Source organism: Haemaphysalis longicornis, unplaced genomic scaffold, assembly GCF_048455015.1.
Source record: "Haemaphysalis longicornis isolate Haplotype H1 unplaced genomic scaffold, Haemaphysalis longicornis Haplotype H1 scaffold_4, whole genome shotgun sequence".
Classification (NCBI taxonomy): Eukaryota; Metazoa; Arthropoda; class Arachnida; order Ixodida; family Ixodidae; genus Haemaphysalis; species Haemaphysalis longicornis.
The window spans coordinates 10,599,785-10,618,229 of record NW_027526361.1 but is presented as its reverse complement, the minus strand read 5'-3'; the positions used below and the strand labels follow the sequence as shown (position 1 = coordinate 10,618,229).

Genomic DNA, 18,445 nt, shown 5'->3' with positions numbered 1-18,445 from the left:
CCGTTTAGGCTAAAAAGCGCCCCTTGTCTCCCTGTTGTACCAGTCAGCATATCTGCAAATTATATTAATCAAGATTTAATAGATTTTGCAAAGGGCAGTCCGACAGTCGCTGAATTTTTAATTTGAGCTGCCAAATGACTCAAATGTGCGGACAGAGCCAAGTTCACGGTGAGCAACGTCTCTAATTCAAAAATTTTGAGACTGTGCAAATTAATTCGCTACGAAACTATTGCTTTCTGCGTTAGGTGTCATTAAAACTGACGCAATCTGCAGAACTGACAACGTAGACTTCGTTAAGAATAATGTATTACTCTTGTGGTAATCATTGAACACAACAGTGATACGGAAGAACAGACGAGAGAGAGAGTATAAATATTTATTTGATGCAGAGCAAGCGCCATGTCTTAGACCACAGTAGATTTTCTATCACCGTACTGCCGGCCGAAAGACCGGGCACGTGTGAAAAACGAACGCCGGGTCGCGTAAGGGACAGTTTGGGACGAGTTCGGAAACTTTAAACAATACAAATACACTAGCCTCAGACTCATGTACTATCCAGTACATAAAGGGTGCTCATAACGTTCCTGTTATGGAATTAAAAGCACTTGCTACAGGTTTCGCAGGCGTTGTGCTAGAGTGTACTAGTACACTCTAGTTGTGCGGCATGTCCTGTCCCATTGGTAAGTGAAGCAAACGACTTCGTGCGAAACCGAATCTTAGGTACACATTACCAAATTTATACCCTAAAATTAAAAGTTTATAACTTTTTACTAAGTGAAGTATGCACAAAACGCGAATAACACTCTAAAAGCACTGGAAAAGTGCATTTTTACATGACACTTTAAATACAGAACTACTGTGACAGAGAAGCCAACGCGAGCACAAGCCCGGCCGGAGCCAAAGCCATAACTGCTCGATTAGAATGAGCAGAAGCCGCCACACCGCTCCGAGTTCACTTGATGCGGCGCGACGCTTCGGCATCGCCTCACGTTACACCGCGCTGTCTTCATCAAGACAGTTGTACGCCTCATTTCTCCGGTGTCAGGGGCTCATCTTCGGAGCGGGATAGTGGAGGCATGGCATAGTTACAACAGTGACACTGAATTGGTTGCGGTTGATTCCACCTAACAGAAACCACGGCGACGATCATCACTGCAGCAAGTCTTGGCGAAGTTCATTGACACGTCCGAGTCCAATGTCCGCGACCAGTTTAAGCATACTGATCTCGCTCTTACGGCCGAACTAAGAGCCCGTCGCGGCGTTGGGACCGTAACAGCAGCGTCAATCATGGAGGAAGTGCCGAAATTTACGGTGACAGACTACAGCGTGATGTGCCTGATGCTGTGCGTTTCGTCGAGCATCGGCATCTACTTCGCCTGGCGCGATCGGCGCCAGCAATCGACCAAGACGTTCCTCATGGGCAACAGGGAGTTGGGCGTTTTTCCCGTGTCCATGTCGCTGATGGCGAGCTTCCAGTCTGCAACTACCGTGCTGGGCTATCCGTCTGAAATGTATTACAAGGGGACACAGTTTTGGGTGGCCATCTTCGGCCTTGCGGTCTCCAACGTGATCGCCGCTGAACTCTTTTTGCCGGTTTTGTACAACCTGCAGCTGACCAGCGTTAACTCGGTAAGCAGACTTCGACCACTCCGTTTTCTTCCCGCCCCTCTTTATTTTTTAGGTCCCCTTTTCGTGCTCCTTGTGCGTCCGAGACCGCAGCACGTTATCGACACATTCCCCCCAAATACTTACTTGTCAGTATTTAGTTCCTCAAACAATGTTAGCTTGTACCGCTTACGAGCTCTCCGTAGGTATACTTTATTTACAAATGCAAGTGCGGCGGTGCACCGACTTAATTATAGAAGTCTAAAAAAAAAATTCTAAACGACTTCATGCGTGCTGCACGTAGATGCGAGAACGCTTGGCATCACTATGAGCAGCTGTGGGCATCACTGCTTTAAAGAGGGAATAATGCATATATTGCGGCTAGAGGAAATACACCACATATTTTTGTCGCGTGTGGTGTCCGCTGCCGGCCAGCGCAGAGGGAAAATTAAGCAGCATCAATATCCCGATCGATACTCGCCTACGTTATTGCGCAATCTTTTTTTTTCCCGAAGCCGACAAGGTGCGCGAAAAACACGCGGTTTGCTTGTAGAAAGCCAACCAGGCGCGAAATGTAGAGGAGGATAAGCCAGGCGAAGGGGACAGCCGTAAATTGCCACGCGCGGCGACAATCTGCTTGGGACTCTTGACATAGCGGCCAATTGAATAGCGGCGCCCGCGCGGTGGTCAAGAGTCGTTGCGAAATTTTGGCCAACGGGCAAAATCGATTGCCACCGGTGAGCCGTCGTCAGGGAAACGTGGGGGGTACGTCCTGCTCAAGTTATAATTGTTTTTCACCCACGTGTGCTCATCTTTCCGGTTCGGCGCTCGACGCCCACGCGCGCTTTCCGTCTGAAATTTCCCGCCTCGTCTGGAAGCAGTCGCATCCGGAGGCATGCAGCGGGGAATACCTTGCGGAGCGTAATTCACTTGGTCTCTTCTTGCGCAAAGCTTTGCCGACCGCCACAAATGGCCTTCCGGGATAATTATACTGTTCATACGAATACTGCCACTAACGGGTGCAATAATAGGGCGACACGTGGCAGTGGGATGGAGCGCCCCGGTTCAAGGTCATCTTACGAGGCTGAACTTCCTTTTGACCTGAGATTTAAATGGGTGCATGTATGAAAAAAAAAATGCAACCAGCAGGGCTGGTAATTGCGATGTGTGTAACTGCTCGTCAGGAAAGATAATGGCTGAGTAAAGCCGCCTTGCTCTTTTCTCTCTCTCTCTCTCTCTCTCTCTCTCTCTCTCTCTCTCTCTCTCTCTCTCTCTCTCTCTCTCTCTCTCCTCTCTCTCTCTCTCTCTCTCTCTCTCTCTCTCTCTCTCTCTCTCTCTCTCTCTCTCTCTCTCTCCCTCTCTCTCTTTAAATATTTATTGAGTGGGAAAAAAAGTCAAACTTAGCTGGGATATAAAGGGAACGGGGATTCGGTTTACTCGCCCAAGCATTAAAAACAAAAAAAATCGCTAAACAGAGCACTCAGAAACAGATCGCAACCTAGAAGGGAGCAACATATTGTCAATTGAATTCCCTTCAAACAGAGCCGAACTACCGACCACGCACAGTTATCGCCCGCGGTTCACGGCAAGAACCGTAATGTAACCTCTCCGCCTGTAGTCCTTGCTGTGTTTCTGATCATATAGTGGTTATTACCACCGCGCGTAGAATTCCGGACGGCTGGAAATGGCATCAGCTTATACGAAAATATGTGATTTTCTCGCGAGCTTGCAAAAAAATGCTTTGCAGGACGCTGTATGTAGATAAAAAAATGTTTACTGATCCACATATGTGCACGTCAAAGCTGCATACAGCTACCTCCTATACTTGCCTTTTCGTGCTCCACATATAGCGAGTTCATTCTGAAGGAGTCGTGCTCATGTGAAGAAAGTCTTACCACAATTGTTCTAGCGCAAAATGTGTTTCAGTGCTGAAACAAATAGCTATATGTAGATCATCCCCCACATTATTGGAGCTGTATGACTGCGAACATGAGTCAAATAGCGCAGTCTGGAGCAGGGCCGTAACGAGAAATTTTTCTCGGGGGGGGCATTTTGGGAAGGGGGTAGTTTTGCTGAAAGCAACAGTAGGTATTGCTTACGTGCTGCCTGGAAAAGATTTCGGGAGGGGTTCGAACCCTCAACGCCCCGCCCCCCTCCCCCTCCTCTGGGTACGGCCCTGGTCTGGAGGCCATGGTCTTCAGAAATACGTAGCGTGGCCGTAGACGTTGACGAGACTTCACATAGGTACAGTACTGCATATGCTGCTGGGGTAAAATGTCATTTGAACACGTTAAAGTGACCGTGAAGCGCAACACGTGTTTGCTTTATTACAAACACTGCCTTGTACCGATAACCATGATAACAATTTAATCGCAAATTTCGAACAGATGGTGGAGACATGAAGGAAAACAGGTGAAGCACAGGTGACTCACCTGCCACGTTGTGGCAGAAATTTTATGACTTCACAGGAATTTAGGCCGGGTGCAGGCTTTTGTCGCAACTGTCTAATATCTTTAATCAATGACGTCATTCGATGTCTCAGCTAACCCAACTATACGCGTTCATAACTCACGATATGGTTGTTACGTCCGTAGTCTGAACATAGCCTAAGGATCATAACTGTGGGATTGTAGGGGTGCCTCTAGTTTCGTTTCATCGTACCAACTGAATGCTAACTCGCCTCTAACACCCAGATAACTCGGTTTTTAATATTCTCCTACTACTTTACTTCTCACGTCATGTAGCGGGAAATTTGAAGACGGCCGTGCCCGTCCTTCCCGTCCCTGCATGCGTTGTTGTCCTATACTGTGGTTATACCGACTTTCCCGCTTTGCACTCAATAGTTACGTATATGGAGCTTGCACGCTTAAAAAATTATCGGGGAGAACCGAATACCCTCGACGACATGCAAGCCCGTACATGCTTGGCTGTTTCCATCCACTACACGCCGTGCGCTGCCTGTCTGTTGCTCGACCCCAAGAAAGTTTCCTCATCGAAACTAGAGAGCACAAATAAACTCAGTGCTCAGTATTGCGGCTGCGCTCAGATCTCCTTGTTTGTGGGGCTAAAAACGTTAACAGCACAGCAAGTCTGCGTCGGCACGCAGCTCAGCTGTGTCCATTTTCCTTGCACTTAGTCCACCTTCGTCGTCCACAGACGATTCGCATGTTTCCAGCTATCTCCAGGTGTCGATCTTTTTCGAATCGTTCTGTAACCGTGAGGGCCATGACGCCCGCATAATAGGAAGCAGGAAGGGCGTCTCTGCCTGCTGCGGGTTTAGTGTCTTGGTAAACTGAGTAGGTATTTGGCATACTATTTTGAACCCTCAGCTGGGCGTTCGTCCCTACCCCGGCGTCCACTTTCGCACGCCGACCTTCGAAGCGGCCCCGCACACGACAATTTAGCGGAGCAGCTGCTGCTTAACGTCACTAAATCGAACTAAAGGTTTCACGAAGCGTTTTCATAGGAACGAAATGAGCCGCATTTGGCTGCGAGGAAATCGTCCACTGTCACGTCGCTTTTTTTTTTTAATTTTTATTTCACCGGTGACAGAGATCATGCTTTGTGAGGTCGTAAAAAGCTGTGGAAGTCGCTGCTGCTAGACAGCGCAGTGCATGTAATGCGACCCGTCGCAATCTGACCGCTTTAGTGTTGTGTGGAAACAGTTGCCATGGGACTAATACCACCCTTGGCGCAGGAAAAACGACCCATTGAAATCTTGATTGCAGATCTGAGGTAAAAAAAAAAATTCCCTTATATTCTCCACGTTCCGATATATGCCAGCTACTACTACAATTTTCTCGAGAGCGACAGCCAATGGCTTGAAGACGTGGCTGCAAAATCTGCATTTGACGTAGATGTTAAATTCTTCTCTGCAGAAGACTTACGCCACTCTGGGGGTTTCCGCTAAACTGGTCGTCTGACCGCTATCCTTCACTTCGAGTTGTCGATTGCTGTAAACGGACTAGCCCCCTGTTTAGCTTAGTTGGTAGAGAAACTTTCCGAGGTAGCCCCAAGTTATATTCTAGAACCATTACACATTGTTCTTCAACAGAGAATTTTTTTTTAGATAGTTGTATAGCTTTTGTTTGTAGCCGTGCGTCTGCATTTTAGGTAAATGTCTGGTCTGCCTTTGCAGAGACCTGCTCCACCGTGTTGATTTCCCCTGGACTGGTTGGTCGTTGATATTCCACTGATGCCCTCTCACCGATGATGCATGTGACTAGCGAAAAGAGGATAACCTTGATGAGCAATACATGCGTATGCGAAACCTCGACGACTTTCCGGCAGAGATAAACAAATGAAATTTGAATTTTCGTCTCCTACATTGTTGTCGAAGACCCATATGTATGCAAAACCTCGACGTCTTTCCGGCAGAGATAAGCAAATCAAATTTGAATTCCCTTCTCTCCTACATTGTTGTCGCAGACCCAGTATACATATATGTATGCGAAACCTTGACGACTTTCCGGCAGAGATGCACAAATCAAATTTGCATTCCCGTCTCTCCTACATTGTGACACCAACCCGGTGTAAAATGCTGCTGCTCCCTCAGACACGGTGCCATTTAGAGCCTATTTTCTGGTCCTACTCCAAAAGCGGCATGCAGGGAGTGTTCAGCTGGATAAAATTGGCAAAGGAAAAATTGGTCGCGCACCTGGGGCGGTAGTCTCGTGTTTTGTCCGTTTTGTGTCCGTTTCAAGGGTGTCACTTTTGAGACAAGAACAGTTGCGCAAAATTCAATCCCAAGCCCACCGACAACTGGAAGTAGGGCACAATAAAAAGGGCGCAAAACGGACGTTTTCAAAACGGACAAACACGAGAATACCGCCCCTGTTCTGGTCGCTTTAAATGTCATCGAAAGACGATATTCTTCTGCCGTCTCTGCCACGTAACTCCCCATCCCGTCTGATCCGCCCACCTGTCACGCTGTTCCCCTCCTGTTTCGGTCCACCCATTGGAGGTTTGAAGCGTTCAGTTTTGCCGCGTTTGCACTGCTGCGCCGTCTGTTGGGACTGTCGGGACTTGACGCTCGAGCCGTGAGCGTGAGGCCTGGGCGCCAGCCTTGTTTTTATATCTCAATTATTATTTATACATGCATACATTTCGTGGTCACAACATTGTTTTCAACGTGACTTTATTTTAAGAGCGAATGCTCTTTATAAGCGACCCCAAACCATCCACCGCCGGCGGCGGCGGCGTCGGCGGCGTTGGCGTCCGCAGTGCTGTTTAAAGAAAAAACAGCATCCGGCGCCAGGTTTCGATCCGAGGACTTTGCGGGCCGCAGCGCGACGCGCTACCGACCAAGCCACAGACGCGACGGTGATATCAGTGTTAGACGCGCCTTATATCTTTAACGCATTCAAACTACGTCGTCAGCGGCGTGCGTTGGCGACTCAGCGGCGTTATAGCGGCTTGATAACTGCGTGGTGTACACGTGATACTACAAACCCGATGGAAGAGATGGAAGAGAAGGCGGCGAGGGGGTGGGCTGCGGGGGCCGAGCGCAAGCGCCGCAAGCGGGCCGACAACCGTGCATTCGCACTTTCACATTCTCCCCCTCGGGGAAATGCGGGGGAATTTTTTAATTTACTCTCGCAAAAATCGAGCACACGTCTACTTTTAATTAAAAGAATACTACAAACACCATTTACGTATTGATGTTATTTCTCAAATAAGCCTAATATTATGTTCTTGCTGAATGATGTTGACAAATACAGAGCATATGACTACATTTATTAGATTGAAAATGTTTGCCTATATAAACGTCTCACTCAAGAATTAATTTTGACTTTTGGCCGGGTGGCCGAATCGACGGATGGGTCGGCGGACCAAAATTTTCGCGTTTGAACAGCGCAAGAAAAACTATCGTCTTTAAAAAAGCCTTCCAACTGCTTTATTTTTAGTAATCCTCTTTATTAAAGTGCGTGTGAAGGACACGCATAAAATATTGGAAAGCCTGTCCGCGCCATGTCTACGAGCGCAATCAAAGCAAGGTATGGGAGCCCGCGCTGTTGCTGACGCACATGGAGATACACATCAGAGAAGGAAAGCATCCTCGCGTGCCGCGTCACCTAAAGTCGAGGCTACCTTTGCCCTCGCCCGATGCAACATCCTCAAGTTTGTTGGAAGTCACTTGCAGTAATTTACCGGGGTCAAACTCCTTTCATAGAAGCACGTGCGTTTGAATATGCTGATTTACAACTAAATTGTGAATAAATAAAACAGTAGTTTGCCGGGGCCAAACTCCTCTCATTGAAGCACGTGTACTTGAATATGCTGAGGGAACGATACTATCGAACTCCATTGCGAATAAACTATTAATCCAATTAACAAGACTTGAAATACAGCATGGTTGTAAGTTCACTACTAATAATAAAGTTATTATTATTATTATTATTATTATTATTATTATTAGTAGTAGTAGTAGTAGTAGTAGTAGTAGTAGTAGTTTTATTAATGAGATAGCTTTCATCTGCATTACAGCGCGTCACCTACCAGTGCGGCGGCCTGTATGTTTTGTGCCTGTAGAAATGCTAGTAGTTCCGTGAAAAGATAAGCGCAAGAAGGTCGAACACTGTACACCGTTCGCTGGGATGAGACAGGCTCCCTGAGATAAGAGACATGGAAGTATGATTGTTCTTCCTTGTCTCTTATATCAGCGCGGCGCGTTTTATCGCTAGGGTAATCGAATGCGTGCAACGAGTTGCTGAGGGAGCTGCCATAAAAACTAAGAGGAGGTATTCCAAATATGATTCTTGACGCCGCGCTTGAATATATCGAAGAAGCGTATATCGAGCATAATTTTTGCAATTTTTCGTATTCACTCTCAAGCACCCCTCCACCCCTTCCTCCATTTCTTCATACCAATTAAGGCGAGAGTTGTACCGAAGTGAAAAGCCGCCTGACTCAATGAACCTACATTTATGGAGAAAGGAAACGCGAGCAGGAGAATATGAACGAGAACACACGAATAGCGCGATTTCTTTCCATGAAAGTCCAACTGACGCGTGGCTTAATTACTGTAATAAAGTTGTGAAATGTGGCTTTCGAGGTATACAAATATCGCGCCGTTATGTGACGTTCACTAACAGTATTTTTCGATTTTGCGTGTTTCGATTCATACCTTACAAAGTTCTGCTTTTTGGCACCTACCCCGGTAGGCGTTAGACAAACACACTGTCAAAAAGGATATTTTTACACTGAAGTTTAGTTACTATTTGTTGGGACGTATTCGTAACAAAGTACCCGTATGAATATCTTTCTGTCATTTTTAGAGTCTCGACGAAAAAACTGCAGCAGTGGAATTCTGTAAAGACAGTTTAGTATAGTTTTATTGTCTCAAAGCACTTGACACAACACGACACAAACACTTCAGAGAACTCTACAGACAACATATTCCCCTACATCCATCGTTTTTCCTAGGTGACGATGCCATTGTTTCCGTCAAACGTGTGTTTGAGTATTTGTCAGAAGTCAAGTTTTTAAACCTCATTTCCTATCGCGCATCATGAAATCTGGCCCTTTACACCAGCCATCCTCACTGTCTTTTATTGATTTTACTTTTGTTCTTGCTTACTGGTTTCAGTGTCTAAGTTCTCACCTCTCATATTTAACCACTGTTTTGGCGCTCTTTGCCCTAGTTGGCCTTGCGCCATTAACATCCAACCATCATCATCATCATTTATTGTCTCAAAGCAGAGCTGCGCTGAAGTTTGCTTCTCGTTTCGCAGCTCTGTCGAGTTTCACGTAAGTTGTCAATATGAATAAAGTTATGGAAGAAAAATTAGCTTCCTTTTTTATTCTTTTTGACGCTGTTAGGAAGTAAAAGAGCGCATATAAAGTACTTAACTGCAGGGTCTTGTCACTTGGCACGCAGGGTTCGCATCTCGGGATGTGCCGAATTCTTCTGCCGGACGGGCTAGCGGGGAACTTTATAAAGCTAAGACGGTGGACTACTGCACATGCGCGATGTCGCGAGGAACAGGCTGACTACGGAGGAGAACGGCGCTGCAGTGTTGCTGCGCCCGCAAAGGAATGATGGGTGATACCCGAATTGGGTCGGCAAATATTGTCTTGCGCATGGAGCTATAGACACCGCATCTGTGGCCGCAGGAATGCTTGTTCGTTTTCAAGGCTTTCCTCCATGTTTTAGGCGTGCGTACGCGTTTAAATATCTCGACAGTCTTCGCTCCTGAGGAATTCGTTGCCGCACGGTTCACTTCTCAGTGTGTAGCAGCAGGCGAGGCCGTGGCTTCTTGATAACGCAGGCACTGAACGTGCTGCAAAGTTTTAGTCGTCAGTGATGGGGGATAAGACATGCACTGTCGCTGGCATGCAGGCACCGTTTGACAGCTCGTGCGGTGCGCCTGGCATTCATTAAAGGGACCCTGAAACACTTTTTTCAACTTTTTTTGAAATCTTAATTGCTTGCAGAACGTAGTCACCCAACACACCCAGTACTTAGATTAGGGTGTCGCAAAGTACCTCAGCCAAAAATTACTACCGTATGCCCATCAGATAACTTGTAAACTCGCTCAAAAAAGTTTTCTCTCTTTCCCGGTCTTGACGTTCTTCGACTGCTCGAATTACGGCACTAAGGCCATGTAGCGGCTGTTAGCCGGTTTTTCTTCAGTTGCAGCAATGAGCGCTTTTCGATAGCAACTTTTACAAAAAGCCACAAAAACGAAGCAGAAATGAAGGCGTATCTGCTGCGACCAGTCAATCACTCAGTGCCGCTCCATGTAGGCGATATCTATAGCTTTCGCAGTGGTTCCACACGCGAAGGAAAGAGTGAAAGCGCTTATCGCAAGTGTTGCAGGCGTTCTTTAAAGCGAAGCTTTCTATGTCTCACTGACGGCGTCCGTGCGCACCACAAAACGCCCTGCAGGAGATCCGAGTTCCAACTTTCTTTGACGATGATCGTGGGTGAAGTGAACGAAAGAAACGCTTCCTATAGTCGGAATCGAAGCAGGGTCCCTCGCGTTATGAAGGCGAAGTCTATCCGGTTGCGTCATTCCGACACGGTCCAAGTAGCTTGGATTTGGAGATGGGTGTATGGATATGCAAAATGAGACAGAAAATTCACACCTCCGTCTAACGACGACGATGGTTAAACGCGAAGATTTCTTCGTGCGAAGTCAAATGGCGAACGGTAAAAGGCGCTGCGATCAAAAGTCCAAACTGCGCGCGAGTCGAAATCAAAGCTCAACGAGACAAACTCCAAGCCGGCTGCGAATCAAAGTCCAAACTTAGACGGCAAGCAAGAAACCCCTCAAGAGAAAGCTTTGCGTTCAACCATCATCGTTGTTAGACGGAGGGTTGCATGATTTTTTCGCCTATTCAGTGACCCATCGGCTGCCGGTTTGCGTCCACGAAATAAAGCGTGGGCCATCTCCTATGCTGATAGTGGTCGACAACGATTTAGATTGGATTTGTGCAACAGCGGCCTTAGACATAGTACAAAGGCTTCGTTTGGTCCCAACATCGCTGGGAGCCATGTGGACGACCGCAATAGCTCCTACTTGTGACCGCCTCCTGCATTCGCTTGGCAAGGTATTGCAAAGTCAACGTGGCGGCTTTTTACAGCAAAGCTGTTTGTATCCCCCCCCCCTCCCCCCATGCCCCTCGGTTCTCGCGCCCGTGTGGAACGAAAACTCGACGACTTGGCAGCGTATGGGAAAAAGGTAAACCGAGTTCCGTATGTGAAATCTAAACAGCTAGGAGCCGTGGGTTGTCTTTACGAAGATTCCATTTAGCTTCGGCTTCTTTCTTGTGCGTAAAGTTAGTCGTCTTAGCGGCTAATTGTCATATACTGTTACCCCTGTCACAGCCGTTTTCTGCAACCATATTCTCTCCGTAGGTGGCGATGTATTGACAGCAGACAGTAATTCTGTAACGTTTACAACTCCACTGCGAACTAATTACGACAAGGAAATGAAACTCGGCGTGCTTGTAGAGTCGTCTTTGCGGCTAATGGTCATTTAATTTGTTTAGGGATACTTTCGATAACACAAGAGTTAGAGCCGTTTTCTGTGATCATACTCCCTCCGTAGGTGGTCATGCTTCACTGCGCAACTGGAAATGTGAGAAAACCACCGGTTTTTTTTTTTTTAAGTCGGCTTCACCTGTAAGCACAAATGCGTTGATTGGAAGACTATTTCATGGGCAGTAGGATTTTTTTAAATTTTTATGAATTTTTCTATACTGTGAAGCGACTCTCGCGCGGCAGAGAAACCTGCGCCAGAGAGAGCGTTACACGATGGCAGCAGAGACTGCCGTCGAGACCAGCACTAGAACAGCTCCGCTGTTAAAATTCATTGCAAGACGTCTCAGTGAGCCCGTATTTTGATGTGTTATAATTCCCCTGAAAGATGTCTTTCCAGCAATGAAGTTGTGCTTACTGGTGAAGCCGACATTAAGAAGCTCGGGGTAAGCGTGGTCATTGTAAGCCGGCTTTTCCACACTGTCTGTTGCGCAGTGAAGCACGAACATCAACGGCGGGAGTAAGGTTACGGGAACACCGACTAGATACGAAATCTGGTTGGTGTTGGTTACAGCGCCGCTTTATACTCCTCAACACCGCCGCCTATTTCCAGATTGGTTTACACTGTTCGCCACGTCCAGCGTCTATGTCGCCCCTGCCATTGCGTAATGCCGCGTGCTCCCCGGCGGCCACCTGTGCGGCGCACACTAGAGCCTGCGCTGTGATCACTGATTGGCGTAGTCGCGCTGCAATAAAACGTCATTGGTTCTACCAAACAATCTCGTGGACGCTTCGTCTGTTACGTAGAGATCGGTCCGCTGTCCTTATAATTCAGTATGGCGAATTCCCAATATAGCAAATCCAACCAGACCGCCAGCTTCGCTGGACTTCCATCTGCCCACTGTGGAAGGGCTATGATTTCTTGTGTCGAAGTACGTTGTTTGCTTCGAAGCGTAAGAGGCTTGGAGAAGGACTTTGTTTTGTGCAGGGCGTGATTGATGGACTACGCAACTTTCAGGGGCAGCGTGGGGGCGGGAAGGGGGGGGGGGGGGAGGCTTAGAGTGTGACCAGAAAGAACGGAAGAGGGTGGTGGCTGAAACCTTCTGTTGGCTTGGCAATTGTGACTGCGATGGCTCTTAAGGGAAGGCACCCACCCCTCCCTTATTCGATCCGCCAGTGCACTGTTTCGACCTTGAGCTGAGCTGTTTAAGCTTGAGCTTCGTCCGGTGGCGTTAACAAAGAAAAAAGAAAGGAAGAAACTCCTGCGGCGCGAGACGCCCGGTAAAACCTTCGCGCAGCTGCATAGGCGGAGCCAAGCCTCTCCTAGCTATGACGTCACTGCACCGACGTGGCACAGTGATGCACAGCTCCTCGTGTGACTGCATGCCGAACACATCGTTTAGACTCCGGCAAGGCATCGATCGGCCGAATGAGTATCAAACTCCAGAGGAGGAAAAAGCGCAGCGCGAACGCCATCGTGTCGCTGCTTGAAAACATACGAGACGGCTGACTGATTCATTGATTGTGGGGTTTAACGCGTCGAAGCTACACAGGCGGTGAGGCGCGCCGTAATGTAGGGCTACGGATTAATTTTGACCACCTGGGGATCTTTAACGCGCGCCTATATCTTGACACACGGGCGTTTTTGCTTTTCGCTTCCTTCATAACAGCGCCCACTGCGGCCGGGAATCGAACCCGCCTCATTCGGCAAGAGTATCGCGTCGAAGCCGCCGCGCCTAAACGGAAGCAAAGAGCGGAAGATCACGAGCTGTCAGTGTGTGGGAACGACCGGAACGGCCTTGTAAAATCCGCCTAAACTTGGTCTCACTCCTCGAAGCTTAGCCTGTCCTGTAGCAAGAACATCGCAAAACCTAACAACGCGTAGTAAAGCGTAGCAAAACTTAGCAAACCCGGAAGAAGCTACAGGTCGACCCCCAGCTCCGCTGTTTCTCCAGCCTTGCACCACTATAGTGCAAGCTGCGCCCCCGCCCCTTTTCTTTTCTTTTCTTCTTTTTTGAAGAGCGGAAATTTTTATCAGGATTGGCAGACCCTTCGCGCCGCTCCCAGTCGCGCTCGCGATAAACGCTGCTTTACGCAGCTTTTCTTTCCTCCGTGCTCCTTTAGAAAGAATAAATTCCAATGAAGCACTCGAGCCCTGAGACTTCACGGTTCCCTAGAATCTTGCTTCTCTTTTTAAACCAAAGCCTCACTGATGGCGTCGCTGGTACCAGTAAATCGCACTGCATGGAAGCCAACTTTACACGATGGCGTTCACAAAACGATGGTGATGATAAGCGAAGGCACATCAACCTCTCAAAAAAAAAAAAAATAGCGGTGGCTTAGCTCGGCTATGCCAGGGTATACGTAGCGTGATCTGAGGCTCAGCTGGTAGGCCTTACGTACGTATACGTAGGCCTTCCTGGTTGTCTAGGAAACGCCCCGCTATATGTACACCCCCACTGATACCTCTGCGCATGCGCACGAAATGAGAGGCGCTATCAAGAGGCTCCGGCGCAGCGTCAGACTTGGCTACTGCTCAACGGAAGCGCGCAGCTGGGCACGCGCCGGCGCCAGTGCGTCTGCCGGGGCTACGACGTCACTCCTCTGGAATGCTCAGACCGGCGAAGCGCGCGCGGCGGTGACGGCGGCTCCGGCATGCCAGCTGTGCGCCGTGTGACGTCACTGCTCCTCGCGCATGCGCAGCACGGCTCTCCAGGAGCCACGTGAAACTGCTCAACCTTGGCCAGTGTAACTCACGCAAACCGCTCCCCATCGTCGGAATCGAACCTGGGTCACTCACCTTATGAAGCCGTCGACATCTCCGTCGACATCACCTTATGAAGCCGTCAACACGGTCGAAGCATTTCGAATTTTAGACTTTCAGGTTTCATGGGAAAAAGCTTCGCGTTCTAACCACCTTTCTCTTAAGAAACGGGGATTGATTTTTCTGGTTATGCGTGGTTTTGATTGAACTCGAGTTGTCGGCCTAATCCGTCAAGAACGTCTACGTTGAGACAAATAGAACAAAAAACAACGAAAACTATGTGTCAGATACTTTGTGTGCGTGCTTTTTAGAAGATAAAGTCATCTCAAAGTAGTATATTGTCATTACTCATTAGCCGCAGCATGAGGCCGCTTGCGTAGCAGATGACGCTTCTGCCCTTCCACGTATACGACGCTCGAGGAATGTGTCTGTCGTCGTCTCGTGTTGCAAGTGTACTACAGTTTGTTTTTCTCCGTTCGGGCCGCCAAAGTGTTTTCCTCTTCGTCGCTCGGAAGTGTGGGTTCAAAGTTCGTCAAAGCGATTCACATCCTGTACTAGCGTGCAAGCGTCTCTGTGTATACGTAGGCAGGCGCCGCACTTTACCGCACGTCGGATGGAATGCCGTAGGACGGCTCGTGTACCACTACCTTGCCTGTGGTGTCCATATGCACGTGGAGAAAAATTGTACTTTTCCGCTTCTTCAAGCTCTCACCGCAAGCTTTTATGTGTCGAAAACATTTGAAACTTGTTATTACTATAATATCGGCTTACTTACTACGTCGCTCTTGTTGTTTTCGTGTGAGAGTTGTCATGCAAGTTACGACCTATAATTCCATTTTTCGAAATCATAAAAAGCTGGATAGCAGCGGTATTCAGGTGTAAGCACTGACCGAAAAAAATTCGGGGAAGCTTGCGCAAGGCTTGAATGGCGAAGCTGCTGTAGGTGAGCATTGACGGACACATAGTTAAGTTTCAGTGTCATTGTTTATATGCATACTTGCGGTGCTAGTAATCGTCGTCATTTTCACCGAAGAGGTCGTCGTCTTCTTCGCGGTGAGTGTATGGATGCAAAGTCATCCTCAGCATTGTAGACTTCCACCAGCTCTTCGTCATCGACGCGACACAGCGGTGGCGGGATCTGCAAGTCGTCTCGGGATGGATTGGCACACTCGTAGCCTTGTCTCCAATTATCCTTAATGGCTCCTAGAGAATGCGGCGACCGCGGTGACCTCTCCCAAGCAGGGTGTCTGTTCAACCTAAACCATTAGCGCTAGAGTTTTTTTTTTTTTTTATTTTTTTTACATGCGCGGGAGCGCTTGACGACAGCACTGGATTTTTTTTTTTTTTTTTTTGCTAAAGCCACTGCGCGAACCGGGGACTCGGTGGTTGCCGCGAGACACGCGCTTACAAACGCTCGCAATGTTTTGGGCTCCTCGGGGTTTTTTCCAGTTTTTTTTTTTTTATGCTAAAGCCACTGCGCGTGCCGGGAACGTTCGGCGGGCGCCGCGAGGCACGCGCTCACGTATTCTGTCCGGCGAACTGACGGCCAGTAACAACAGCTCCGCTTTTAAAAACGCAAGCACTGACGCTGATTTTATTTTCTTAAATATAATTTTATTTTGCTTGTGTCGCGTTGTGGCCGTCGTGTCCCCATTGTGCGGGACGTCTAGTCTGTAACACCGCACATCGCTGCAAAAAAGTTTCCTGGCGCCTATAGACAGGGAGCCCAGTTGTTCGTGATGGAAGACTCAAGACCTTTACCGTGCGCGTCAACTTCGTGCGAGCTGTGTGATTTATTATGCTTGCAGGCGCCTTCATGGAAGCTCGCGATCCTCTTGAGAAGGATCGTGTACGTGGGGCGATCGTTAGGCTGCCGCACGTGCATGGCGACGCAGTTGCTCCCAGAGAGTCGAGTGGCAGCGGCGGGCCTGCCGTGCTCGGCTGCGCCTGTCAATATTGACGTCTGCCTATCTGGGCGAAAGAGTGATACTACCTGGTAAGACGAACCGCGTCCAAGCGGGACGAATGTACAGAGCTCCGTCTGTTCACCGTCATTTTGCGATGCCACAGTCGGTCCAACGAGCAAAGAAAGCTGCACTTTTTTAGGGCGCAGCGATTTGGGGGCGGTATCTGGGTTTCGCGGAGCGGCGTCTGTCTGTGTCCGCGTAACCGAGTGAGCGAACGAAGCAGCGAAGGCAGAAAGAAAGCGGAGAGAAGCGTCTGGCGAAAAGTGAAGAGGATCTCTCTCACTGCTTCCCCCTCACACTTTCGCAGTGCGCCGCCGCCAAGCAGCGCCCTCCCCCTGACACTTTCCTCAGACGCTGTTCCGTTCGCCGCTATTCCGAACCACGTGACACTTGCGCAGGAAATTCAAACACGATTTGCAACAGCATTCTCGCTGCTTCCCCGTGCGTGGCTACTCCGAACCACGTGACATTTGCGCGGGAGGTTCAAACACGTTTTGCAACAACACGCTGGCTGGCGGCGGCGACGCCCTGCGAGATAACAGCCGAGTAGCGCTCGCCGCCGTGCGTTCACCAATCACGCGATCACTTTCGGAGACGCAGCAGAAATGCGCCGTGACCGAGAAGACCGCACTTCGCGCTGCGCACAAATTTCGCATTAGGGAGTATAGTAATCGTCAGTGCATTTTTTTTATTACGCGAGGCGTGTCTTTGCGAAGCCCTGTTGGTTATTGGCATCGCCGTTTTCATGCTGTTTCCAGCCCACGTGGGGGCCCTATAAAACTGCAAAAAAAATATTTCTGAAAAATAAGGCCTTCCCAAAACTACTAGTACCCATTTACGGTGGTACGGCTCGTACACGTCACCATTCTGTAGCGTAGAAGAAGCACCGGACGTATTTGGAGTGAGACATGCATACCCGAGAATACCAGTTTTCTTTCAATCGAAAAATGCACGATGGCTGTCACGAACGAAGCGATGACCCGACGCTGCGATGTCATTTTGTTCTGTCCAGGTCCCGGCCTTTTGTGCGGTTTTAGATGTAGACAATGGATGCGGTGAAACGAAAAAAAAAAATTCTGGAAAGAAAAAATGCTTTGATGGGCCATTTTACGCAACGCGAAGATGAATCAACGTCAAATCTATTAGAGCCGAGCTCGGCACGTGCCTGGAACGTTTGGCCAGAGTCCTTCAATGCCTTGAAGGACTCTGGCTTGGCATATGAATGACATCGAGGCAGAGTCGTATAGCGTCGTGGCTCTTGAAAGCACTCGCCACTGCGTTATATGTGCGAAGCAGTCGTTTTTTGAATATCTAAAAAAATGAACTGGTGAGTCTAGTATTCATTTGGTTAATATCAGCGAGTGGACACTGACACGTGCGCTTCTCTTATCGAAAAATTCTGCAGAAATTCAGAGAATTACCTACTAATGTGTAGCATTCTTATGCCGCTTCTCTTGAGTGTGAGTTTTTTCCCGCCACATTTTTTTGCTTTTTCTAAATCCCGTCCGACAAATTATCTCCATTTGCGCTGTTATAACGATTATAAGTGGAACTTTCGCGAAATCTGCATTATTGTGGAAATGCCTTGCGTTATACGTTTTGCTATTTTCCGTATTTTGATATTTTTCTTATTTTTAGTTTAAAATTTCGTCCGACTATAATCTCCATTTACGTTATTATAAGGATTACATTTGGAACATTCGCGAAATCGGCGTTATTGTGGAAATGCAGGGCGATACACGGTCCTGGCTGGAGGGTACTCGGCAAAGAATGCTACGCATTAAAAGAAGAGATGCTACGCAATAAAAGAAGGGGGGGGGGGATGCCAGAAAAAGTCGTGGCGTACAAGGAAACGAAAAGGCGACGAGATTTATAGCCTGTACTGACCCTATTCCCGTTTGTCCACGACCTTTGTAAATAGCCGCGAGTGTATAAACTCGGAAGAAGACGGCGTCGGAGACGAGTGTTTTGTCGATGACGTGCATCCTCGTTAACTGCGCATGAACCGCGAAACACGTTCACACTACTTCTCATCGCTTCGGCGGCTCAGTGGCTAAGGCTAAGTTGCGCCTGGTCGCGGGTTCAATATCGGTCTTGGCTGGGGCTAGGGCGGTGTGCTAATGC

At 48.4% G+C, this 18,445-nt stretch overlaps 1 protein-coding gene across 1 annotated transcript in view; it reads left to right on the top strand.

Annotated features, from left to right (window-relative positions):
• Window positions 1-908: 908 nt before the first annotated feature.
• The window catches only part of LOC144178231 (sodium-coupled monocarboxylate transporter 1-like), a gene marked incomplete in the record, with an annotated part of 104,639 nt that continues 87,102 nt past the window's right edge, over window positions 909-18,445 (top strand). The window contains 1 exon segment of the mRNA XM_077705930.1: window positions 909-1,629. Within this exon segment, the coding sequence (XP_077562056.1) occupies window positions 1,288-1,629 (342 nt within the window).